The sequence below is a fragment of the Cetorhinus maximus genome, chromosome 7 (assembly GCF_964194155.1).
Source record: "Cetorhinus maximus chromosome 7, sCetMax3.hap1.1, whole genome shotgun sequence".
Lineage (NCBI taxonomy): Eukaryota > Metazoa > Chordata > Chondrichthyes > Lamniformes > Cetorhinidae > Cetorhinus > Cetorhinus maximus.
Window position 1 is genome coordinate 2949527 of NC_135885.1, and position 25886 is coordinate 2975412.

Here is a 25886-nt window from a genome sequence, read left to right on the forward strand (position 1 = left end):
CCTGTATCTTAAAGCCATCTTCTACTGTGGCAGCAGCCTTGGCACTGACGTCTGACGCAGTGGGTTCCTTGTTTTGCAGTGAACGGACCCTGGGACTGTCCAGGAGCTCAGGCCTACATGACCCAGGCCCTGTCCGTTGGGAGCTGGCGATTTGCCTTCTGGCTGCCTGGGTCATTATCTTCTTTTGCTGTCTGAAAGGGATCCGCAGCTCAGGCAAGGTGAGCTAATCACAGAGAATATCCATCTCCTGGAATTAAACCCAGCCACAGAACATAAGATAAATAGCTGATGGGAAAAGACCACTTGGACCATCAACTATTAACCCTCCCATCGAATCCCAGTCCCACATTAACCCATCCATCGAACCCCAGTCCCACATTAACCCTCCCATCGAACCCCAGTCCCACATTAACCCTCCCATCGAACCCCAGTCCCACATTAACCCTCCCATCAAACCCCAGTCCCACATTAACCCTCCCATCGAACCCCAGTCCCACATTAACCCTTCCATCAAACCCCAGCCCTCCAGCACTCCCCACACCTCCACCTTGACCTTGCAAAGCAGCCAACTTTCAGTCAATTTACCCCCATGCCACCTCACAACTCGACACCCTCTCCTGCTCAGTGAGATCACCAATTGGAGTTAGATTGTGCTGCAGGATCAAACTCAATAGGAATTGGTTTGAAGCTGTTTTAAACCGATTCCACACAGATCTCTCACCGCTCCCGAAATCACAAAGCCTGATCTGGGTTGAGTGCTGCTTCTGGATGTGAAAGGCCGACTCTGTGAACTCGTTCTGCAAGTTTTGTAAGATGTGGGAAATATCAGCAGATTCCCTCAGACCCTCTCCTCAACATAACCATGTGTGTTTGACTTGCTGATGTTGGGTTTGTCCTGATGTTCTCCCATCTCTTTGTGCTTTTCAGGTGGTTTATATAACAGCGACTTTCCCCTACCTGGTGCTGATGGTGCTGATTATCCGGGGTGCCACACTCAAAGGCTCCTTACAGGGGGTGAAGTTCTACCTCAGCACCAACTGGAAGCGTCTGGGGAGCGCTCAGGTACAAAGCAGCTCACACATTGACGCCCTCTTCCTCCTCCCCGCCAGCCCCTGTCTGTTAAAGCTGAGATGCCTGACACTGTTTCTTACTCACGTTCTTCCTTTCCCAGGGCCTGAACAACCTGGAACTCTCTCCTTTTCCCCCCCGCCTACCCTTCCTACTGACTTTTAGAAGATAACTCACCAAATCACAAATACCTTGTCTTCACACCTAATCCTAAAGTTAGCGCTTGGCGAGAGACCAGGAGCTGTGGTGGATCAGAGAGATCTGGGAGTGCAAGGACCTGAATCATTAGAAGCTACTGCAGTTTACAAAGAATAATTTTTTTAAAAACCCCAATGGAACATTGTCCTTTATCCCAATGGGACTGGAATACAAAGGGCTGGAAATGATGCTTCGGTTACATTAAGCTCTGATAAGACTCCATCTGGAGTGACTAGGTATAGTTCTGGCACTGCACCTCAGGAAGGATATCTTAGCCTAGGCGGAGGTGCAGCCCTGCCGGGGGTGCAGCCCTGCCGGGGGTGCAGCCCTGCCGGGGGTGCAGCCCTGCCGGGGGTGCAGCCCTGCCGGGGGTGCAGCCCTGGTTCACCAGAATGACCCCGGGGCTGAAAGGGTTTAAATTACAAGGACAGGCTACACAGACCAGACTTGCAGTCCCTCGAATATAAAAGATTAAAGGATGATCTAATTGAAGTGTTTAAACAGATGAAAGGATTTGATAGGGTCGATAGAGAAACTATTTCCTCTGATGGTGGAGGTGGTGGGTTGGGGAGGGTGCATGGGGGAGAGTCCAGAACAAGGGGGCAGAGCCTTAAAATTGGAGCCAGGCTGTTCAGGGGGGATGTCAGGAAGTGTTTCCTCACACAGAGGGGAGCGGAAATCTGGAACTCTCTCTCCTAAAACAGGTGTGGAGCTGACCGAGAGACATTCCAACATTGAAACAGGCCATTAGGACAAAACCAGTCGGTATTGGTCATCCTCCACATCCCAATCCTAGTTCTCCCACCTCCTTTATTCACCATCCCTTCCACCAGCTATCTCAATGTGCTGGTACAGTAATGCGGTGGCCTCATTACCGAACTGGTAATTCGGAGACCTGGGCTAATAATCCAGAGAATGTGGGTTCAAATCCCACCGTGACCCTTTCGAGGTTTCAGATTCGATGTTCCTATAAGCTGAGCGACAGATGGACGAGTGGCCACACGAGGAAAACCTTTTTCACCCAGCGAGTGGCTCGGATCTGGGATGCGCGGCTTGAGAGACTGATGGGGGCAGGGCCAATTAAGGATTTCAAAAGGGAACTGGATCTGACGAGGAAATATTCGCGGGGCTATGGGGAACAGGTGGTGATGGGACAGCTGAGTTGCTCCCTCAGAGTGCCAGCATGGACACAATGGGCCGAACGACCTCCCTCTGTGCTGTAACCATTCTATGATTCTCTGCTTCGAGTAGTCTGCAGAAAATCTTGGAAAAACTCAGGAGGTCCGGCAGCATCGGTGGAGAGAGAAATAAGAGTTCACATTTCGAGTCCGTACGACCCTCCTTCAGAGCACAGGGACTGGAAATGTTAACCCTGTTTCTCTCTCCACAGAGGCTGCCGGACCTGCTGAGTTTTTCCAGCATTTTCTGGCTTTGTTTCAGATTTCCAGCATCCGCAGTCTTTTGCTTTTATCTAGTCTGCAGCCTCTGTGCACTCAATTCTTCACATTTAATCTTGCACCAGCCTCCCTTTGTTCTAGAACCTCTATCAATGGAATCAGGATCACACCGTGGCCCCTGATTCACCGATGCCAACTCCGCCAGTGAGCGGACTCCCTCGGTGGGAGCATGGGACCTGGCCTTGCAAAGATAGCCGTCCGTCACTGGTGTTCCATCCCAGGTGCTCAGCACTGTCCGTCTATCGCTGGTGTCCTGTCTCTGATCTTCAATCCCAGTGTCAGTGCAAGAATATTCTATCATAATTTTTTCACTATTCATCCTAGGTGTGGAATGATGCTGCCTCCCAGATATTCTACTCCCTCGGGATCGGTTTTGGAGGTTTACTTTCAATGGCATCTTACAACAAGTTTGACAACAACGTTGTCAGGTAATATGGTACCGAGTGAGGAGGGCTGGTATGATATAGTTACTTAAATCTCCCTCTACACTGTCCCCATCAAACACTCCCAGGACAGGTACAGCACGGGGTTAGATACAGAGTAAAGCTCCCTCTACACTGTACCCATCAAACACTCCCAGGACAGGTACAGCACGGGGTTAGATACAGGGTAAAGCTCCCTCTACACTGTCCCCATCAAACACTCCCAGGACAGGTACAGCACGGGGTTAGATACAGGGTAAAGCTCCCTCTGCACTGTCCCCATCAAACACTCCCAGGACAGGTACAGCACGGGGTTAGATACAGAGTAAAGCTCCCTCTACACTGTGCCCATCAAACACTCCCAGGACAGGTACAGCACGGGGTTAGATACAGAGTAAAGCTCCCTCTACACTGTCCCCATCAAACACTCCCAGGACAGGTACAGCACGGGGTTAGATACAGAGTAAAGCTCCCTCTACACTGTCCCCATCAAACACTCCCAGGACAGGTACAGCAAGGGGTTAGATACAGAGTAAAGCTCCCTCTACACTGTCCCCATCAAACACTCCCAGGACAGGTACAGCACGGGGTTAGATACAGAGTAAAGCTCCCTCTACACTGTCCCCATCAAACACTCCCAGGGCAGGTACAGCACGGGGTTAGATACAGAGTAAAGCTCCCTCTACACCGTCCCCATCAAACACTCCCAGGACAGGTACAGCACGGGGTTAGATACAGAGTAAAGCTCCCTCTACACTGTCCCCATCAAACACTCCCAGGACAGGTACAGCACGGGGTTAGATACAGAGTAAAGCTCCCTCTACACTGTCCCCATCAAACACTCCCAGGACAGGTACAGCACGGGGTTAGATACAGAGGAAAGCCCCCAGCTGATATGGTGGGATTCAAACCCTTGTCCCCAGGAGATTAGTTTGGGCCTCTAGATTACTAATCCAGTGACATTACCACTACACCACCATCTTCCTTCAAATTACAGCACGTGGGATTTGGGATAATATACTGACATGGATTGGGGATTGGTTAATGGGTGGAAAACAGAGCAGGAATAAACAGATGATTCTCAGGTTGGGAGGATGTGACCAGTGGGGTACCACAAGGACCAGTGCTTGGCCCCACCTGGTCACAATCTGTATCAATGACTCAGGTATGGGGACCAATTGTAATATTTCCAAGTTTGCTGATGACACACAACGTGTTGAACTGTGAGTTGTGAGGAGGATGCAAAGAGGTTTCAAGGGGGTTTAGGCAGCCTGAGTGGCAGATGGAATATAACGTGTAAAAATGTGAAGTTATTCACTTTGGGAGGAGGAAGAGAATTGTGGAGTATTTCTTAAATGAGGAGAGATTGGGAAGCATTGATGTCCAAAGAGACCTGGGTGTCCTTGTTCATGAGTCACTGAAAGGTAACCTGCAGGTGCAGCAAACAATTAGGAAGGGATTTTATCCCAAGGGGTTTTGAGTACAGGGGTAAGGAAGGTTTGCTGCGATTGTATAGCGCCTTAGTGAGACCTTCCCTGGAGTATTGTGTACAGTTATAGTCCCCTTACCTAAGGAAAGGTGTACTTGCCATGGAGTAAGTTCAGTGGAGGTTCACCAGAGTAATCCTGGGACAGTGGGATGTGGAGAGATTGAGGAGACTGGGCCTGTCTCCTCTAGAGTTTAGAAGAATGAAAGATGATCTCATTGAAGCCTACAAAATTCTTACAGGGCTCGACAGGGTAGATGCAGGAAGGGTGTTTCCCCCTGGCTGCTGAGTCTAGAACCAGGGCACACAGTCCCAGAATAAGGGGTAGGCCATTTAGGACTGAGATGAGGAGGAATTTCTTCACTCAGAGGGTGGTGAACCTGTGGAATTCTCAACCCCAGAGGCTTTGGAAGCTCAATCATTGAGAAGTCAGAAAGGGAGCAGAGAAGAGGTTACCCCCTCACAACACTCCCTGTTTACACTGGGAGGATCTAAAGTACAAGGATGTTCGATTGATAACCCTTAACTTTCCAGGATGTCCAACACCAGTCCCTCCCCTTGCATTTTTGAGGTTTGCTGCTTAGACCCCTTTTGTCTAAACTCAAACAAAATCAAAGACTTGCATCTCCATAGCACCTTTCTCTACCTCAGCTTGTTCCAAAGCGCTTTACAGCCAAGGAAGTACTTTTTCAAGCATGGTTACTAAACATGGCAGCCAACCTGTGCACAGCAAGCTCCCACAAGCAGTAATGACCAGATCATCTGTTTTTGTGACATTGATTGAAGGACATTCTCCGGATTCGATGGGAGGACCATCGAACAAACATTAATGCCCTCCCTGATCCAGCTCCACAAGATTCAGGCAAAACTCCTGCAGAACCAACTTGGATGGACTGGACCCTGTGTCCAGACAGCTGGAAACCACCTCCCTGTCTGGCCCTGTTTTCTCAAATGGCCAACAATCTAGGGAAGGACAAAGAAAACGCTTCCTAGACACTCTGAGGCTCTCCTTGAAGTGCGGCAGCATTGACATTAATGACAGGGAGGAACTCACTACCCATCATTCCACATGACAAGTTGTCCATCGAGCTGCGTTACACTGAGTCCTCATCTTAATGATGAGGCAGAGCAGCGACAGGGGGGGAAAGAAAAGGAATCAAACCCCTCACTCCGGATCCCACTGCCTCACGGGACCTCCTGCTCCACTTGCCCAAGGATCTGCAGGTGGAGAATCTGCCGGTTCAGTCACAGGGAAACTAACGGCAATAACTTGTGAATGAGCAGACGTCATCCTCAAAGCGAGGGACCTGACAACAAAATATCATCAGCCAGGACACCGGGGAGAACTTCCCGGCTCTCCTTCGAAATACTGCCCTAAGGATCTCTTACATCCACGTGACAGGTCAGACGGGGTCTTGGTTTACCATCTCAACCGAAAGATGGCGCTTCCATCAGGGAGCACTCCCTCAGTACTGCCCCTCTGGCATTGTGGCACTCCCTCAGTACTGCCCCTCTGACAGTGCAGCACTCCCTCAGTACTGCCCCTCTGACAGTGCAGCACTCCCTCAGTACTGACCCTCTGACAGTGCAGCACTCCCTCAGTACTGACCCTCTGACAGTGCAGCACTCCCTCAGTATTGACCCTCTGACAGTGCAGCACTCCCTCAGTACTGACCTCCTGACAGTGCAGCGCTCCCTCAGTACTGACCCTCTGACAGTGCAGCGCTCCCTCAGTACTGACCCTCTGACAGTGCAGCGCTCCCTCAGCACTGACCCTCTGACAGTGCAGCGCTCCCTCAGCACTGACCCTCTGACAGTGCAGCGCTCCCTCAGCACTGACCCTCTGACAGTGCAGCGCTCCCTCAGCACTGACCCTCTGACAGTGCAGCGCTCCCTCAGCACTGACCCTCTGACAGTGCAGCGCTCCCTCAGCACTGACCCTCTGACAGTGCAGCGCTCCCTCAGCACTGACCCTCTGACAGTGCAGCGCTCCCTCAGCACTGACCCTCTGACAGTGCAGCGCTCCCTCAGCACTGACCCTCTGACAGTGCAGCGCTCCCTCAGCACTGACCCTCTGACAGTGCAGCGCTCCCTCAGCACTGACCCTCTGACAGTGCAGCGCTCCCTCAGCACTGACCCTCTGACAGTGCAGCGCTCCCTCAGCACTGACCCTCTGACAGTGCAGCGCTCCCTCAGCACTGACCCTCTGACAGTGCAGCGCTCCCTCAGCACTGACCCTCTGACAGTGCAGCGCTCCCTCAGCACTGACCCTCTGACAGTGCAGCGCTCCCTCAGCACTGACCCTCTGACAGTGCAGCGCTCCCTCAGCACTGACCCTCTGACAGTGCAGCGCTCCCTCAGCACTGACCCTCTGACAGTGCAGCGCTCCCTCAGCACTGACCCTCTGACAGTGCAGCGCTCCCTCAGCACTGACCCTCTGACAGTGCAGCGCTCCCTCAGCACTGACCCTCTGACAGTGCAGCGCTCCCTCAGCACTGACCCTCTGACAGTGCAGCGCTCCCTCAGCACTGACCCTCTGACAGTGCAGCGCTCCCTCAGCACTGACCCTCTGACAGTGCAGCACTCCCTCAGTACTGATCCTCCGACAGTGCAGCACTCCCTCAGTACTGACCCTCCGACAGTGCAGCACTCCCTCAGTACTGACCCTCCGACAGTGCAGCACTCCCTCAGTACTGACCCTCCGACAGTGCAGCGCTCCCTCAGTACTGACCCTCCGACAGTGCAGCGCTCCCTCAGTACTGACCCTCCGACAGTGCAGCGCTCCAGTGTGGGAGGTACAGTCTTTCAGATGATATTGAAACATAGAAAGTGAGGTCCTGTCTGCCCTCTCTGGTGAATGTAAAAGCTCCAGTGACCCCTGTCGGAAGAAGAGCAAGGGAGTTCTACCCAGTTTCCTGGGACTAATGTTTTTAAATCACTGATACCAAATTTCTGGTCATTATCACATTGCTGATTGTTGGATCTTCCTGTGCACACATTGGCTGCAAGATTTCCTGCATTGCAACAGTAACTTCCCTTCAAAAATACCACACTGGCTGTAAAATGCTTTGGGACCACCTAACGATGTGAAAGGTGCCATAGAAATGCAACTTAAGCCTCCTGAGACGAACTCAGGTTTTTAAGTAAGACCATGTGATAACATGAGGGCAGAAGGCGTTTCCTGTGCGGTCCGGTAACTTTAACCATCAGTAACCAAGGTTTCTCTCCTAGGGACACTCTGATCATTGTGACTGGCAACTGCATCACCAGCTTCTTTGCAGGATTCGCTATATTTTCCATCCTGGGTCACATGGCATGGAAGAAGGGTGTGGCTGTGGAAGATGTTGCAGATTCTGGTAAGACCACTGGTCAACAATCATCTTACACTGTCCCCTTCAAACACTCCCAGACAGGTACAGCACGGGGTTAGATACAGAGTAAAGCTCCCTCTACACTGTCCCCATCAAACACTCCCAGGACAGGTACAGCACGGGGTTAGATACAGAGTAAAGCTCCCTCTACACTGTCCCCATCAAACACTCCCAGGGCAGGTACTGCACGGGGTTAGATACAGAGTAAAGCTCTCTCTACACTGTCCCCATCAAACACTCCCAGGACAGGTACAGCACGGGGTTAGATACAGAGTAAAGCTCCCTCTACACTGTCCCCATCAAACACTCCCAGGACAGGTACAGCACGAGGTTAGATACAGAGTAAAGCTCCCTCTACACTGTCCCCATCAAACACTCCCAGGACAGGTACAGCACAGGGTTAGATACAGAGTAAAGCTCCCTCTACACCGTCCCCATCAAACACTCCCAGGACAGGTACAGCACGGGGTTAGATACAGAGGAATCACTACTCCAGTAATATAACCCGCCAAACTACCACTCCCATATGTACCAAAGTAGCCATTTCATGACCAGCTCTACTATTTTACTAACCCCATCACTAACCAACCCAACCAGCATACAGAGAGATAACAATGGCAAACATTTAAATAATTAATTCTTAATTCACAAAGAATATACATTCCCTTAAGAAATAAAAATGTCACGGGTAAAGTGATCCAACCATAGCTAACACGAAGAATTAAAGATTGCATTAGATCAGAGGAAGAGGGTTAGAATGTTACCAAAATAAAAGTAAACCTGAGGATTGTGTGGATTTCCGAATACAGGATAGAAAGACCAAGTAATTGATAAAGAATGGGTAAAGAGAATAAACGGGACAAAGAAAGGAGGGAGATAGAAAAGAAGGAAGTATCAGCTTAGTTAATCTGAAATCAGTAGTCAGGGAAATACTGGAATGTATTATTTGGCACTTAGAATAATACAAAGTGATTGGGTGGAGCCAACACAGATTTATGAAAGGAAAATTATATTTGACAAGTCTGCTTGAGGTTTTTGAGGATGTAACAAGTAGGATAGATAAGGGGGAACCAGTGGATGTGGTGTAATTGGACTTACAAAAAATATTTGACATGGTGCCAGACAAAAGGTTAGTTAATGGACATAAAACAGGGAGTAGGAATAAATGGGGTCATTTTCGGGTTGTCAGGCAGGGATCAGGACTTGGGCCTCAGCTATTTACAGTCTATATTAATGACTTGGGAAAGGGACTGAATGTAACGTATCCAAACTGTTGGTACAAAGGGCTGAATTTTGCCCTTGGCGGGCGGGCAGCCGATCACCGCTTCGGGCCCCACCGCCATTTTAAGTGGGCGGGCCAATTAAGGCCCACCCAGCGTGCGCTCCCTGTGCGGGCGGGGGTTCCCCAAATGCGAGAGTGCGCTGTTTCACGCATACGCACGACAGACCGCACATCTCCCTGAGGCTAAGCGCTGCCTCAGGGAAATCGCTGAAAGGCTGTGAAAGATTAAAAATAGAACAATAAAAAAATTCATTAACACGTCCCCCTCATGTGAAAATGTCACACGAGATGGGACATGTTAATAAAGTGCGCAAAAATTTTATTAAACTTTTTAAAATCCAAAATCAAGCCTCATCCCGCCAGTGGATAAGGTTTGTTAAAAAATCACCTACCCGCCTGCCCCTTGGGCCCGTGCGCTGAGCCGAAGTTCGCACGGGCCCCTCAAAATCGTCGTCAATTGCTGACTTAATGGCCTTAACAAGGCCTTTAATTAATGGCGGGCGCGTGTCCCGCTGCTGAGCGCGCCCGCCGACCAAAACATCGCGATGCCGCGCGCTGACGTCAGGACGCTCATGTGATGTCAGCACGCGGCATTTTAAGCGCTGACGTGCGGCATTTTAAGCGCTGACGTGCGGCATTTTAAGCGCTGACGTGCGGCATTTTAAGCGCTGACGTGCGGCATTTTAAATGCAGAGTGCGGGCTCCGCCACCCACACGTCAGCCAGAAAATTCAGCCCAAAGTGTGATGGGCAAGTAAAGGATACAGAGGCTTCAAAGGGTTTTGGATGGATTGAACGAGCAGGCAAGAACATGGCAGATGGATTGTAATGTGGAGAAACGTGAAGTTATTTAGTTTTGTGGGAAAAATAGAAAACAGAATATTTTTGAATGTTGCTGAAAAAAGAGAGATATTGGAGCTTTTCGTCTTGCACTCACCAGGACACTTTGCAATAATACCAATATAGGGGGAAGACAATCATTTGATGACAACAATTTTAAATTGTTCTCCCCTTGCATTGGTATCCTTGCAAAGTGTCCTGGTGAGTGCAAGATGAAAAGCTCCAACATGTCCCTTTTTTCAGCAATGCTCAAGTTATGGACGACCAACCGACTATATTTTGAGTGGTTAGAGTCTGGTAAACCATGATATTCAGAGGGATCTGGGTGTTCTTGTATCCAAATTTTAGAAAGTTAACATGCAAGTACAGCAAGCAATTAGGAAAGCTAATGTTATGTTAGCTTTTGTTACATAAAAGTTTGGAGTATAACAGTAAAGAAGTCTTGCTGCAATTATATAGGGCTTTAGTGAGACCAGACCTGGAATACTTTGTCCAGCTTTGGTCTCCATATTTAACAAAGGATATACTTGCACTAGAGGAAGTACAGCAAAGGTTCACTAGACCGATTCCTGGCAGGAGGGGATTGTCCTATGAGGGGAAATTGAGTAGACTAGGGCTATATTCCCTACAATTTTGAAGAATAAGAGTTGATCTCATTGAAACATGTAAAATTCTCAAGAGATTTAACAGGGTAGAGTTGAGGTAGAAGGTCATTCATGACCTTATGGAATAGCAGAACAGGGATCGAGAGGCCAAATTACTTACTCCAACTCCTATTTCTTAAGTTCTTACATTCTTAGATCTACATCCTCCCTCTCTCCTGCTCTTTCTTTCTGGACTGGATTTGAACTCTGTCCTTGAGATGAAGAGACAAGAGTCTGACCTGCAATGCCCAGCTCCTGTGAATAGCTGGATATGCTGATAGGATGATGAAGAGGGATGGGAGAAGTCTGTTGTGGAGTATAAACACCAGCATGTGCTGATTGAGCTGATTGACCTCTTTCTGTGCTGTAGTTGGGCCGAATGGCCTCCTTCTGTGCTGTAACTTGCTGTCTGTTCACTGTAGGTCCCGGGTTGGCATTCGTTGCTTACCCAGAAGCCCTTGCACTGCTGCCTGGCTCGTTCTTTTGGTCGATCCTGTTTTTCCTGATGCTCTTCACCCTGGGGATTGATACGCTGGTAACTATGGCCCTTGACACTGGCTGAGGGGGTTCCCCTACTCCCCACTGTCAATAATGGGGCACAATCAGCCCGCCCAGTCACAGTTTCTGCAATTCGGGGAGTCATGATGATTGATGGGATGGCCCAAGGAGCCATTGTGACAGATGGGATGGTCAAGGGAGTCATGGTGATAGATGGGATGGCCTAAGGAGTCATGGTGACAGATGGGATGGCCTAAGGAGTCATGGTGACAGATGGGATGGTCAAGGGATTCATGGTGACAGATGAGATGGTCCAGGAGCCATGGTTATTATGTGTCACCATCTGACCACTTTTCAATAATAGAGCTTTAGACAGGGTTTGGGTGGATGGGTGGGATCAAGGTAACACAACTGTCTCAGACCGTTTCTGCACGCCCTGTACTTTTCAGCTGGGCTATTGGATAGACATGAAGAGCAAAAACTGACTTTTTTTCTCCTCCATAACCCAGAGGGTGTTGTCTGTTAAATGATTATTATTGATGGCATCAGAAGTCCTGTCAACAAGGCCATTGTCTGTTTTGAGGGGCGGCTGTGGTGAGGGGGGCATTGATGGGTAATAACAAGGTTTTACCACAAGAGCCGGAGATATTGGCACAAGATCAAAGTCCAACATGGTTCTTTGAATTCAAAGTCTTGACAAGAGGTTGTGCGAAATGGGTACTACCCCCAAGTTTTGACACCTTTGGGTGAGCTGATACCTCTGCCTGTGAGGCAATTCCCAATACAAGGACTGGTCACCCTAACTCCCTGAGGAAATTGGTCTTCGTAGACTCACGGGCAGCCTCCATAGAATAGGAACATGGAAACAGGAGGAGGCCATTCAGCCCCTCTGGCCTGTTCCACCATTCAATTAGATCAAAGCAGAAGTCCATCTACCCACCTTTGCTGCACATTCCTTGACACCCTTACCCAACAAACGTCTATTCATCTCCATCTTGAAACCCCCCCAGCTGTTTTTTGGAGGAGAGAGTCCCAGATTTCCGCTCCCCTTTGTGTGAGGAAACGCTTTCTGACATCCCCCCCATGGACGGCCTGGCTCAGATTTTAAGGTTCTGTCCCCTTGTTCTGGACTCTCCCCCAACACCAGAGGAAATAGCTTCTCTCCATCAACCCTGTCAAATCCTTTAATCATCTTAAACACCTCGATAAGATCAGCCCCTAATCTTCTGTATTCAAGGCAATACAAGCCTCCTGTAGGCAACTGATATCAATGATATAAATATGTGTTAAAAAAGGAGCCAGCTGGCCTGGTAGGGGGTTATGACCTTCACCGGTCTGATTCGAGAGCTAATAATCTGATTTCAGATTAACCGGTACCGATTCCCAGTTCCCTCGGTAGTGCGGTAGGCTGCAGTACTGGTCTTTGTCCTTCAGGTGGCAGCAAAGCTCCTGATTCAATCTGCAGATGGGGTGACTTGGACCTTCTCACAAGACCAATCAGAACATTTTTTTTGTGTGGCTTTAGTTTATAGCCTTGGTCAGCGCCCCAGCCAACCTTCCTTCCAAAAGAAGGAGCAGAGAGATTGGCAGTGGTTAAAATTTTCAGGACTGAGAGGGGGCCAGGGGAGAAATGTGCAGAATGGGGATTGGCCCTCATGTTGAAAGGCTTCCCTGAATGTGGATAATGAGCCCCATCACTTCCTCTGCCTGGGTAAACAGAATGGACCGTGAGCAGAGACCGAAAGGGGCACAGATGAAAGGGAGACGAGATGCAATTAGATGGGAGAAGCTGTTTTATTTCTGTTCTAAAGAGGCTGGCGAATGCGGAATGGGCAGTGGATTCTGTACTGCCTCTTAATCAGGAGCTGGATCACTGCCCAGCTAGAAACGAGATCTGAGAATATAGGAAAAGGGACCAAAGGGGCCACGCTGATAGAATCTAACGTGAACAGGGGCAGGAAGAACAAGGGTCATTCCCGGAGGACTGCGGGCGCAGGAGGGGGAGGGGATAAGAGAGGGGAGGGGATGCATGTTCTGATGGTTTGCATAATACAGGGATCAATGAAGATTCCGAAAGGGCTTTCCCTCAGATGATTAAATGGAGGTGGGTGGGTAGAGTCAGTGATAGGGGGAGAGTGTACATGGGACTGTGGGAGGGGATTAAATGGGTGGGTAGAGTCAGTGATAGGGGAGAGTGTACATGGGGCTGTGGGAGGGGATTAAATGGGTGGGTAGAGTCAGTGATAGGGAAGAGTGTACATGGGGCTGTGGGAGGGGATTAAATGGGTGGGTAGAGTCAGTGATAGGGGGAGAGTGTACATGGGGCTGTGGGAGGGGATTAAATGGGTGGGTAGAGTCAGTGATAGGGGAGAGTGTACATGGGGATGTGGGAGGGGATTAAATGGGTGGGTAGAGTCAATGATAGGGGAGAGTGTACATGGGGCTGTGGGAGGGGATTAAATGGGTGGATAGAGTCAGTGATAGGGGAGAGTGTACATGGGGATGTGAGAGGGGATTAAATGGGTGGGTAGAGTCAGCGATAGGGGAGAGTGTACATGGGGATGTGGGAGGGGATTAAATGGGTGGGTAGAGTCAGTGATAGGGGAGAGTGTACATGGGGCTGTGGGAGGGGATTAAATGGGTGGGTAGAGTCAGTGATAGGGGAGGGTGTACATGGGGATGTGAGAGGGGATTAAATGGGTGTGTAGAGTCAGTGATAGGGGAGAATGTACATGGGGCTGTGGGAGGGGATTAAATGGGTGTGTAGAGTCAGTGATAGGGGAGAGTGTACATGGGGCTGTGGGAGGGGATTAAATGGGTGGGTAGAGTCAGTGATAGGGGAGAGTGTACATGGGGATGTGGGAGGGGATTAAATGGGTGGGTAGAGTCAGTGATAGGGGAGAGTGTACATGGGGATGTGGGAGGGGATTAAATGGGTGGGTAGAGTCAGTGATAGGGGAGAGTGTACATGGGGCTGTGGGAGGGGATTAAATGGGTGGGTAGAGTCAGTGATAGGGGAGAGTGTACATGGGGCTGTGGGAGGGGATTAAATGGGTGGGTAGAGTCAGTGATAGGGGAGAGTGTACATGGGGCTGTGGGAGGGGATTAAATGGGTGGGTAGAGTCAGTGATAGGGGAGAGTGTACATGGGGCTGTGGGAGGGGATTAAATGGGTGTGTAGAGTCAGTGATAGGGGAGGGATATGGGTTTGCCAATTCATGTTGGACATGTCGACGAGTGGGTCAGCACCTTGCGGAATGTCCAACAGGTACAGTAAATAGAAGCTTTTAGACTGTTTCTGTCTTATTGTGGATTGTTTGTGTGGGTCTTTTTTGCAGTTTGGCAACATGGAAGGAATCACCACGGCGTTCCTGGATGAGTTCCCAGTGTTACGGAAGGGCAAGTGGAAGGTGATGTTCCTGGCCGCACTCTGCTTCGGTTTCTACCTCCTGGGCTTGCTGCTTATCACTGAGGTACAGCACAGGGTGATCCCACAGCCTAGGGTCAGCTCCATCAGGAACGGGGACCAATGCAAATGAAGGGGTCAAACCCAATATAATAACCAATACGAATATGAACACGAATCAATCCAAAATACAATTAACCTGTAAGATTAACATTTGGAAAACACAGTAACCCGCAGAAATACAGGGCTATTCCCAACAAAATGACCCGTGAAAATAAAAGGGGTTGATTCACACCTGGATCTAATGGGAGGCTCAGATCACAGCCCAGTGTGTCTGTCGGTGTGTTTGTCCGGACCCGGTTAATCAGCTCTATTCATTGCTCTTTTCACATAGGGTGGTATCTACTGGTTCACTCTCATCGATTCGTACAGCACCAGCTTCGGACTCATCATCATCACCCTCTTCATGTGCCTGGGGATTGCATTTTTCTACGGTAAACCCTCCCTCGGAAGCTTCTAGAAAGGGACAGCACCGATGCTGACTAACTGCATTGGAGAGGTTTAGGAAACATTGAGAGCACCAAGACTGTCCTTTCTTGAGTGAATGTTTTTGTTCACGTCCATTGCACCTGTCAGGTGAAGGATGCAAACGAAGAGGGAACAGGATAATTTCTCGTGATCTGGAATGCGCTGCCTGTAATGCGCTGGAAACAGATTCAATAGTAACTTTCAAAAGATTATTAGATAATTTAACCTAGGAAGGGAAAACTTCACAGGGCCCTGGGGAAATACAGGGGAGTGGGATTAATTGGATAGCTCTGCCAAAGAGCCAGCATGGGTATGATGGGCAGAATGGCCTCCTTCAGTGTTGTATAATTCTATGTTTAGACACGCTTGTCACGCTTCTCCACCTCTGCTGGAAACAGCATTGATAGATTGCATTTATACAGAGCCTGTAATGCAGAAAAATATCTCAAGGGGTATAGAGAATAAAATGAACACCAAGCCACATAAAACGGTATTAGGACAAGTGATCAAAGGCTTGATCAATGAGGTAGGCTTTAAGGAGTGTCATTGAGGAGGAAAATGGTTGAGAGAAGCAGAGAGGTTTTGGGGAGTGAATTCCAGAGCTTGGGGGCCCAGCAGCTGAAGGCACGGCCGCCAATGGTGGAGCGATTAAAATCGGAGATGTGCAAGAAGATTTGGAGGACAGTAGAGTTTGTTGGACTAGTCAAGGTTAGGGACAAGGAGGGGGAAGGGATGATGGGATTTACATGCAAGTTTGAGAATTTGGAATGAGACACTACTAGACCAGGAGCAAGAGGGACGATTAGTGATGGGACTTGAGAGAATGTTTAGATGGGGGCAATAGGGTCTGAGGTGATCTCAATTAATGGAGGGCAGAAGATGGGAGGATAGGGATTATACTACATTGTTTACCGTGATTGGCACTAACTGTTGAGGGGCTCCCCTTGGCATGTTGGCCGTGGCTTTAGTGGGTAACACACTCATCACCGAGTCCAAAGGCTGTGGTTTCAAGACCCACCCCGGGGGTTTGAGCACCAAATCTAGGCTGATCCTCCTGGTGTGGTACTGAGGGAGTGCCGCACTGTGGGAATCACTGAAGGCCCTGTCTGCACACTCAGGTTCTCAGGTGGATGTAAAAGATCCCAAAGCGAGAGCCGGGGGGTTCAGCCCAGTGTCCTGGGGCCAATATTTATCCCTCAAGCTGAAATCACCGTTTATCTGGTCATTTATCACTGGTCATTGCTGTTTGTGGGATCTTGCTGTGTGCAAATCGGCTGCCGTGTTTCCAACATTACAAAACCGACGACTCTTTTTTAAAAAAAGTACTTTATTGGCTGCAAAGCGCTTTGGGACATCCTGAGACGGTGAGAGGCGCTATAGAAAGGAAGTATTTCTATCTCTCATTCTGCTGTCTCCCCCCACCCCCCACAGGTGTTAACCAGTTCTGTAATGACATTATCGACATGATCTGCCTCTGTCCTCCCTGGTGCAGCAAGCTGCTGCTCTACTTCAAGGCATGTTGGGCCCTCTTTACACCACTGCTGCTCTTGGTAAGTCTGCAAATCTACCCGCTTTTTCAAAATGAATCATTCCCTTTCTCTCTCCCTCCTCCGTTCCCGGACATCGTGATGGGATACAGTTCCAATGGCACTAGCCCCACTCCTCCAGCTTGAATAAGCGGCCAATCTCAGTGCACTGACCCAGTGTCTGCAGCGTTGTCTCTGACCGTCACTGCCAGCGATGTTTACCAGCTCGCAGTTACCAGCAGGAACCCGGCCTCTTGTGACCCCCCCCGCTCCAGTGTACAGAGAGAAAGTTAACTCATGGTGGTACTGGACTAGTCAGCCAGAAGTGGTCAGTTCAAATCCTTCCGCAAAATTGAATTCAATTAAGTGCCCAGGAAAAGCCTCGTAGAAACATAGAAACTAGGAGCAGGAGAAGGCCATTCGGCCCTTCGAGCCTGCTCCCCCATTCATCATGATCATGGCTGATCCTCTCTCCCTCTGGTTCATGGAACCTCAGCTGGTTGAGTGAAGACGTTGGTGGAACTGGTCACCCTTATCCAATCTGGGCCATCGCAGGGTTCCAGTCTGGGCTAATCTGTTTACCCTCCACAAGCAGCCAACCAGCAGCTCAGTTGTCAGGGATTGACCACAAATGTGTTATCTTCACATCCTAAGAACAGATTTTTAAAAAAGCAACTTCCGTCCACTGCTGTCCCCACTCGGACCCTGCTGACTGGGGTGCTGCTCGAACCGGTCTCCCTCTCTGTGCCTCACTCAGCTTCCCACAGCCTCAACCCCTTGGACCATGCAGAAAGACCCAAGTCCTAGACACTGCTGTTAATCCTCAAACGATCCATCACCTCGAAAGTCCTGGTTTAATCTGTCATCACTAGAGCCCGGCTTTCAACTGAGCGTATGTTACATTTTTCATTGAACCGCAATGTACAGAAGGAGGCCATTCAGCCCATCGTGCCTCTGACAGATCTTTGAAAAACTATTCTATTTGTCCCAGTCCCAGCTCCTTCCCACTTAGCCCTGCAATTTTTTATCCGTTACTCAGTTGGCTTCTCAAAGTCGCTGCTGAGTCTGCTCCCATCACCCTCTCTGTGTAATAGAAAATCCTCATCTCCCCCTCTGGTTCTTTTGCCGATTCCCTTCCATCTGTGTCCCTCTGGTTACCGACCCTCCTGCCGCTGGAAACAGTTTCCCCCTATTTATCTACGTATGTGCTGGTGTGTGGTGTGGTGTGTTCTGTGAGTTATATCTCTATGATACATTTCTTTGTCTTTTTTACAGTTCATCCTGATGTACGTATTTATTGAGATGTACAACACTCCCCTGCACTATGGCCCCTATGAGTTCCCCGCCTGGGGGAAGGCACTAGGAGTCTGTCTCGGGGTGCTCTGCTGTATACAGATCCCATTCTGGGCTGTGGTTGCTGTGCTGAAGGAGTCTGGAACATGGAGAGATGTAAGGGCCTCATCTCATTCCTGCATGTGGTGTTGTTTAGTTTAGATTAGAGTAATCTTCCTCTGGCCCCTGTAAGAAAGGAATGACACATGAGGCTTTTATGGAGTGCTTTATCACTTTGGAACATCTCGTATACAATCCATTATTGCAGACATGCAATGTCCTATTATGTAAGCAAAAATACCAGCCAACCTCCCACAACAACAGTCAGATGAAAGGTCAAATAATCTTTATCTTGAACAGAAGTGAGTGTGGTACAAGTCACTGGAGCAAGCTTCCTGCTCTAGTGTCCATGGCATTTTCAGTCTCCATCTGAATGACACCTCAGTTTAATGTCTCATCCGAAAGACAGCACCTCCGACAGTGCTGCACTGCCTCAGCACTGTCCCTCCAACAGTGTGGCACTCCCTCAGTACTGACCCTCCAACAGTGTGGCACTCCCTCAGTACTGACCCTCCAACAGTGTGGCACTCCCTCAGTACTGACCCTCCAACAGTGTGGCACTCCCTCAGTACTGACCCTCCAACAGTGTGGCACTCCCTCAGTACTGACCCTCCAACAGTGTGGCACTCCCTCAGTACTGACCCTCCAACAGTGTGGCACTCCCTCAGTACTGACCCTCCAACAGTGTGGCACTCCCTCAGTACTGACCCTCCAACAGTGTGGCACTCCCTCAGTACTGACCCTCCAACAGTGTGGCACTCCCTCAGTACTGACCCTCCAACAGTGTGGCACTCCCTCAGTACTGACCCTCCAACAGTGTGGCACTCCCTCAGTACTGACCCTCCAACAGTGTGGCACTCCCTCAGTACTGACCCTCCAACAGTGTGGCACTCCCTCAGTACTGACCCTCCAACAGTGTGGCACTCCCTCAGTACTGACCCTCCAACAGTGTGGCACTCCCTCAGTACTGACCCTCCAACAGTACAGCACTCCCTCAGTACTGACCCTCCAACAGTGCAGCACTCCCTCAGTACTAGAACCATAGAAAAGTTACAGCGCAGAAGGAGGCCATTCGGCCCATCTTGTCCATGCCAGCCCGAAGACACCCAGGTGCCCTTTCTAATCCCACCTTCCTGCACCTGGCCCATAGCCCCGCAGCTTACAGCACTTTAGGTGCAGATCCAGGTACTTTTTAAAAGAGTTTAAAGTTTCTGCCTCTACCACCAACTTGGGCAGTGAATTCCAGACACCCACTACCCTCTGCATAAAAAAGTTCTTCCTCATGTCCCCCCTACACCTTCTGCCACTTATCTTGAATCTATGCCCCCTGGTTCTAGAATTCTCCACCAAGGGAAACAATTTTATCCTGTCCACTCCATCTATTCCCCTCATCATTTTGTACACCTCAATCAAGTCACCTCTCAGCCTTCTTTGTTCTCAGGAAAATAACCCCAACCTATCCAATCTCTCATAGCTACACTTTTCTAACCCTGGCAACATTCTTGTAAACGTCCTCTGCACTCTCTCCAGAGCTATTGCATCCTTCCTGTAATGTGATCAGAACTGCACACAATACTCCAGTTGTGGCCTCACCAGTGTTTTATACAATTCCAACATTATATCCTTACTTTTATATTCTATACCTCTGCCAATGAAGGAGAGCATTCCATATGCCTTCTTTACAACCTTGTCTACTTGAACTGCTGCCTTCAGGGACCTGTGTACTTGTACGCCAAGATATCTCACTTCATCTACCCCTCAGTATATTCCCATTTATTGTGTAATCCTTGTAATTGTTTGACCTCCCTAAATGTATGACCTCACACTTCTCTTATGTTAAAATCCATCTGCCACTTTACCGCCCAGTCCACCAACCCATCTATATCGTTTTGGACTAATCCTCCAACAGGGCAGAACTTTCTTTGAAATTAACTGAGAGTTTCAATCTGGATTATGTGCCCAAGTATCTGGCATAGGTCCTTCTGACTCCGAGCCGGGTAAGTTTGTTGAGCCATGCCCAATGGGCAGTGTGATGATAGGCAGGTACTGAAGGTGACTCCCTCATGTATCTACCCCAAGCGTCTCAGTGTTCCATGGATTGAACGATGACAGTGCTAACTCGATCCCTAGTCAGTTGGCGAAGTATGAAACTGAGACATTAAAACTTTTCTTGATAATATGTTTATTCACAGAATGCAGCATTATATTTGCCTGCTTCCTCCCCACCAACCCAGTGTCCCAGCAGTCTCCCTTTATAAGTTCCTTAGGTTCTTGAGTAATCAATACCCTTCATCATAACAATATCATTAAGATACCAATAGCAGACGATGCTGGTCCAGTCCTCTGTTATATCTCTCACTGCACATTTCTCCTCTTGCAGATTTCAGCTCCAAATCCCCAAATCTTTTCAGTGGGTCAGTTCCCACCCGATGCCAGTCTCACCCCATCCAGCATCTTCCAGCACAAGTCACTGGATAGTGAGCTGGGCTCTCTCTGGGTTCCCTCAATGACCAAATTACCTCTACCCACTGCACCCAGAGAAGGTGCTTCACCCGCCAGTGTCTGAGGCTGGACCTGTCCCCAGAGAGTGAAAGGTCAGACTCTGGCCAATTGACTCACCCGGCTCTGGATCCCTTTAAGCTGCAGAAACCACAGTCGGACAGAAACGCAGCCATCGGCCATCACTACTGACCCGATCAAACGCTAACCTGTTTGTGGCGAGTTCCTGTTGCCTGCCATTTCAGCAGAGATACTAATACATTTACAACACACATAAGGACATAAGAAATAAGACCATAAGACCATAAGACATAGGAGCAGAAATTAGGCCATTCGGCCCATCGAGTCTGCTCCGCCATTCAATCATGGCTGATAGGTCTCTCAACCCCATTCTCCCGCCTTCTCCCCGTAACCTTTGATCCCCTTAACAATCAAGAACTTATCTATCTCAGTCTTAAATACACTCAATGACCTGGCCTCCACAGCCTTCTGTGGCAATGAATTCCATAGATTCACCACTCTCTGGCTAAAGAAGTTTCTCCTCATCTCTGTTCTAAAAGGTCTTCCCTTTACTCTGAGGCTGTGCCCTCGGGTCCTAGTCTCTCCTACTGATGGAAACATCTTCCCCACGTCCACTCTATCCAGGCAGGAGTAGACCATCTGGCCACTCGAACCACTATTCAGTACAATCATACCTGGTGTTTTGCTTCAACTCCACTTTTCCGTCTCCTCCCGACATCGCTTGATTCCCTGAGAGATCGAAAATCCATCTATGCTGTGGCCCTTGTAAAGAGCAGAGAGAGAGAGGGAGCTGGTGTGTGGGGTTCGGTGACGGTGGTGGTGGTGGTGGTGGTGACGGTGAGGGTGGTATCGGATCCAGCTGACAGTTTTATCTGTTGCTGTTTGTCTCCAGCGGTTTAGGAAAGCCATCCGACCCCTGAACTCCTGGAAGGTCACTGGGGGTGACCGGACATTCACGCATCAAACGGTCGATGTGCCATTCTCGGTGACGCTGACTGACCACGACGTGAATGAGATGCAAGCCTGAGAGCCCCAACTCGGCCGGCAACAGTGACGATCTTCACACCGGGGGGAGCGGGGAGGTGGAGGCTGGGGATTCTGCCACAGATCATCCCCTTGAAGACAGAGGCGGACTGGGTCCTGTCGAGGGATTCCCCCTCCCCCCTGGTTGTAGAGAACACCGGACAATGCGGGACTGCTACGGTGCTGCCACTCGCGAGGGGAGTTTACCCAGACTGAGAACTAAACCCCCCCTCTCCCTACCCACACTCCCAACTCCCGGGAGGTCCTCGTATCCCCGAAGGCAACACTCCATCATCAACACCTTCCCTCCTGCAGGAAGACCAAACGGAATCACTCCAAACGTTCCGGCCTGACAAGGAGACCTTGCCATCGTGGTGCCAACAGCACACACCAGTAAAGCAGATAAGCCGTGTCCTTTCCTCTGCACAAAGACTGTCAAATTCTTGCAGCTCCCACTTCTTGCTGGGGATGGAGTTTACATCGTCTCCCCTCTTCTGAAGCCGCTGACTGTTGTAACGCAGGAAAAGCAGCAGCCAATTTGCGCACAGCAAGATCCCCAAACAGCAGCAAAATAAATGAGCAAATAATCTTGTTTTTGTGGTGATATTGTCTGAGAAATTGGCCCAGGATATCGGGGAGAACTCTGCTACTTTCCTCTCATTAGTCGCCGCGGGATCTTTAACGTCCACCCGAGAGGGCAACAGGACCTCAGCTTAACTCCTCATCCAAAAGATTGCACCTCCAACAATGCAGCATTTCCTTAGCACTTACCCACCAACAGTGCAGCACTCCCTCAGTACTGCCCCTCCGATAGTGCAGCGCTCCCTCAGTACTGCCCCTCCGACAGTGCTGCACTCCCTCAGTACTGCCCCTCCGACAGTGCAGCGCTCCCTCAGTGCTGACCCTCCGACAGTGCAGCGCTCCCTCAGTGCTGACCCTCCGACAGTGCAGCGCTCCCTCAGTGCTGACCCTCCGACAGTGCAGCGCTCCCTCAGTGCTGACCCTCCGACAGTGCAGCGCTCCCTCAGTGCTGACCCTCCGACAGTGCAGCGCTCCCTCAGTGCTGACCCTCCGACAGTGCAGCGCTCCCTCAGTGCTGACCCTCCGACAGTGCAGCGCTCCCTCAGTGCTGACCCTCCGACAGTGCAGCGCTCCCTCAGTGCTGACCCTCCGACAGTGCAGCGCTCCCTCAGTGCTGACCCTCCGACAGTGCAGCGCTCCCTCAGTGCTGACCCTCCGACAGTGCAGCGCTCCCTCAGTGCTGACCCTCCGACAGTGCAGCGCTCCCTCAGTGCTGACCCTCCGACAGTGCAGCGCTCCCTCAGTGCTGACCCTCCGACAGTGCAGCGCTCCCTCAGTGCTGACCCTCCGACAGTGCAGCGCTCCCTCAGTGCTGACCCTCCGACAGTGCAGCGCTCCCTCAGTGCTGACCCTCCGACAGTGCAGCGCTCCCTCAGTGCTGACCCTCCGACAGTGCAGCGCTCCCTCAGTGCTGACCCTCCGACAGTGCAGCGCTCCCTCAGTGCTGACCCTCCGACAGTGCAGCGCTCCCTCAGTGCTGACCCTCCGACAGTGCAGCGCTCCCTCAGTGCTGACCCTCCGACAGTGCAGCGCTCCCTCAGTGCTGACCCTCCGACAGTGCAGCGCTCCCTCAGTGCTGACCCTCCGACAGTGCAGCGCTCCCTCAGTGCTGACCCTCCGACAGTGCAGCGCTCCCTCAGTGCTGACCCTCCGACAGTGCAGCGCTCCCTCAGTGCTGACCCTCCGACAGTGCAGCGCTCCCTCAGTGCTGACCCTCCGACAGTGCAGCGCTCCCTCAGTGCTGACCCTCCGACAGTGCAGCGCTCCCTCAGTGCTGACCCTCCGACAGTGCAGCGCTCCCTCAGTGCTGACCCTCCGACAGTGCAGCGCTCCCTCAGTGCTGACCCTCCGACAGTGCAGCGCTCCCTCAGTGCTGACCCTCCGACAGTGCAGCGCTCCCTCAGTGCTGACCCTCCGACAGTGCAGCGCTCCCTCAGTGCTGACCCTCCGACAGTGCAGCGCTCCCTCAGTGCTGACCCTCCGACAGTGCAGCGCTCCCTCAGTGCTGACCCTCCGACAGTGCAGCGCTCCCTCAGTGCTGACCCTCCGACAGTGCAGCGCTCCCTCAGTGCTGACCCTCCGACAGTGCAGCGCTCCCTCAGTGCTGACCCTCCGACAGTGCAGCGCTCCCTCAGTGCTGACCCTCCGACAGTGCAGCGCTCCCTCAGTGCTGACCCTCCGACAGTGCAGCGCTCCCTCAGTGCTGACCCTCCGACAGTGCAGCGCTCCCTCAGTGCTGACCCTCCGACAGTGCAGCGCTCCCTCAGTGCTGACCCTCCGACAGTGCAGCGCTCCCTCAGTGCTGACCCTCCGACAGTGCAGCGCTCCCTCAGTGCTGACCCTCCGACAGTGCAGCGCTCCCTCAGTGCTGACCCTCCGACAGTGCAGCGCTCCCTCAGTGCTGACCCTCCGACAGTGCAGCGCTCCCTCAGTGCTGACCCTCCGACAGTGCAGCGCTCCCTCAGTGCTGACCCTCCGACAGTGCAGCGCTCCCTCAGTGCTGACCCTCCGACAGTGCAGCGCTCCCTCAGTGCTGACCCTCCGACAGTGCAGCGCTCCCTCAGTGCTGACCCTCCGACAGTGCAGCGCTCCCTCAGTGCTGACCCTCCGACAGTGCAGCGCTCCCTCAGTGCTGACCCTCCGACAGTGCAGCGCTCCCTCAGTGCTGACCCTCCGACAGTGCAGCACTCCCTCAGTGCTGCACGGGGAATGTCAGCCTGGGTTGTGTGCTGAAGTACTTGGAGTGGGAGTAGAACCCACAACCTTCTGACTCCGATTCAAGAGTGAGTCCCATTGAACCATGACTGATCCCAGATGTGGGTTTGTTGCTGCAGGTGATGGTGTGGAGGATTGCCCCTGTCACCATGCCTATTGGTCAGCATGACAGCACTGCCTGTTCAGAAAGTGTGGCCAAGCCTCAGTCCATCGATGACCATTATTGTCACCGCACTTGCCAGTTTATTGTTTACTGATGGGTATGAATTCCCTGGCAGCAGCTGGCCCTCCTCCACATCTGGTTGCTGATAACCCAGACCCCGAACCCAAAATCCCCATAGACATTGCCAGCTGGTGCTAGCTGGCATCGATTACAGGGTAGCCTAACTCTTGACCCTCTTGTCACTGGCTCCTTCTATGTGTTGGCACCAAAAGCATTGCTTACAATGATTGCTTCCAAGGAATTTGGCCGTTTACCCATTTGGTCTGCCACACTAACTGGGAATTCTACCAACCTGTCTGAGGGAGTGTTCCATTGCTTTGATCCTCACATAGTGAGGAACGTTCACCCTGTATACACATGTGGCTGGTCACAGAGCTGCTCTTGTAGACCCTGGCCCACCGAGGATCCCTCATTCTGCTCCTCCCCTTCCCCTCACGGACAGCGGAATTCCCATTGGGAAACCCATTGGTGCCCAATAACGTTATGGAGAAAAAAAGTAAATAATTAACAAATGGGCAAAAAGGAAGATCTGGGGACAAGCAGCGGGGGTTGGGGGTAAAGGAGCCAGTTAACAAATGGTTGAAAGATCATCTTTGGCAGTTAACAAATGCGTAAGTTTGAAAAGATGTCACAGAACTCAAAAGGGTTAATCTGCATCATTTGATTTCAAAGCAAAGTGCAGTGGTAAGGCACTGTGCCTGGGCGTTTCTGTTCACTGCTGATGAGATTAGTTTACTCTGAACAGTCGTCCTTGATGTGAATCTGGTTGCACGTTAGGAAGTTGAGAAGGTTGAACCTGCCCACCCTTTCCCTTTACATTATTGTACACTGTCCGTGATGAAAAATATACTTCCCATCGTGTAGCAGCCCAAGAAGCTCCATCACATCAGAAGACTTACATTTTTAATTTGTTCTTGGGATGTGAGCACTGTTAGCAAGGCCAGTATTTATTGCCCGTCCCTAATTGCCCCTTGAGAAGGTGGGTGGTGAGCTGCCTTCTTGAGCCGCTGCAGTCTCTGTGGTGTAGGTACACCCACAGTGCTGTTAGGGAGGGAGTTCCAGGACATTTGACTCAGTGACATTGGCGATCTGTATGTCACAACATACAGGAAATGAGATGTCAAGCGGATAGACCCCCAGTTAATATTTAAATAAGACACCTGAGTCACCTGTTGGAAAGTCTGGATTTTATTGTTGCCAGGGCTTCC

General features: G+C 50.8%; 1 protein-coding gene across 5 annotated transcripts in view; it reads left to right on the forward strand.

Moving 5' to 3' along the window:
* slc6a7 (solute carrier family 6 member 7) overlaps positions 1-22251 on the forward strand; it is a 61031-nt gene extending 38780 nt beyond the window's left edge. For 4 of the 5 annotated variants that reach the window (XM_078544944.1, XM_078544947.1, XM_078544943.1 and 1 more), the window contains 10 exons: positions 80-218; positions 928-1062; positions 3048-3151; positions 7863-7987; positions 11190-11302; positions 14603-14737; positions 15065-15164; positions 16630-16748; positions 18000-18173; positions 21529-22251. In XM_078544944.1, the coding sequence (XP_078401070.1) occupies positions 80-218; positions 928-1062; positions 3048-3151; positions 7863-7987; positions 11190-11302; positions 14603-14737; positions 15065-15164; positions 16630-16748; positions 18000-18173; positions 21529-21663 (1279 nt within the window). In that variant the 3' untranslated portion in view covers positions 21664-22251. The remainder of the gene's footprint in view (positions 1-79; positions 219-927; positions 1063-3047; positions 3152-7862; positions 7988-11189; positions 11303-14602; positions 14738-15064; positions 15165-16629; positions 16749-17999; positions 18174-21528) is intronic. The other variant, XM_078544946.1, reaches the window with a different exon arrangement.
* The last annotated feature ends 3635 nt before the right edge of the window (positions 22252-25886 follow it).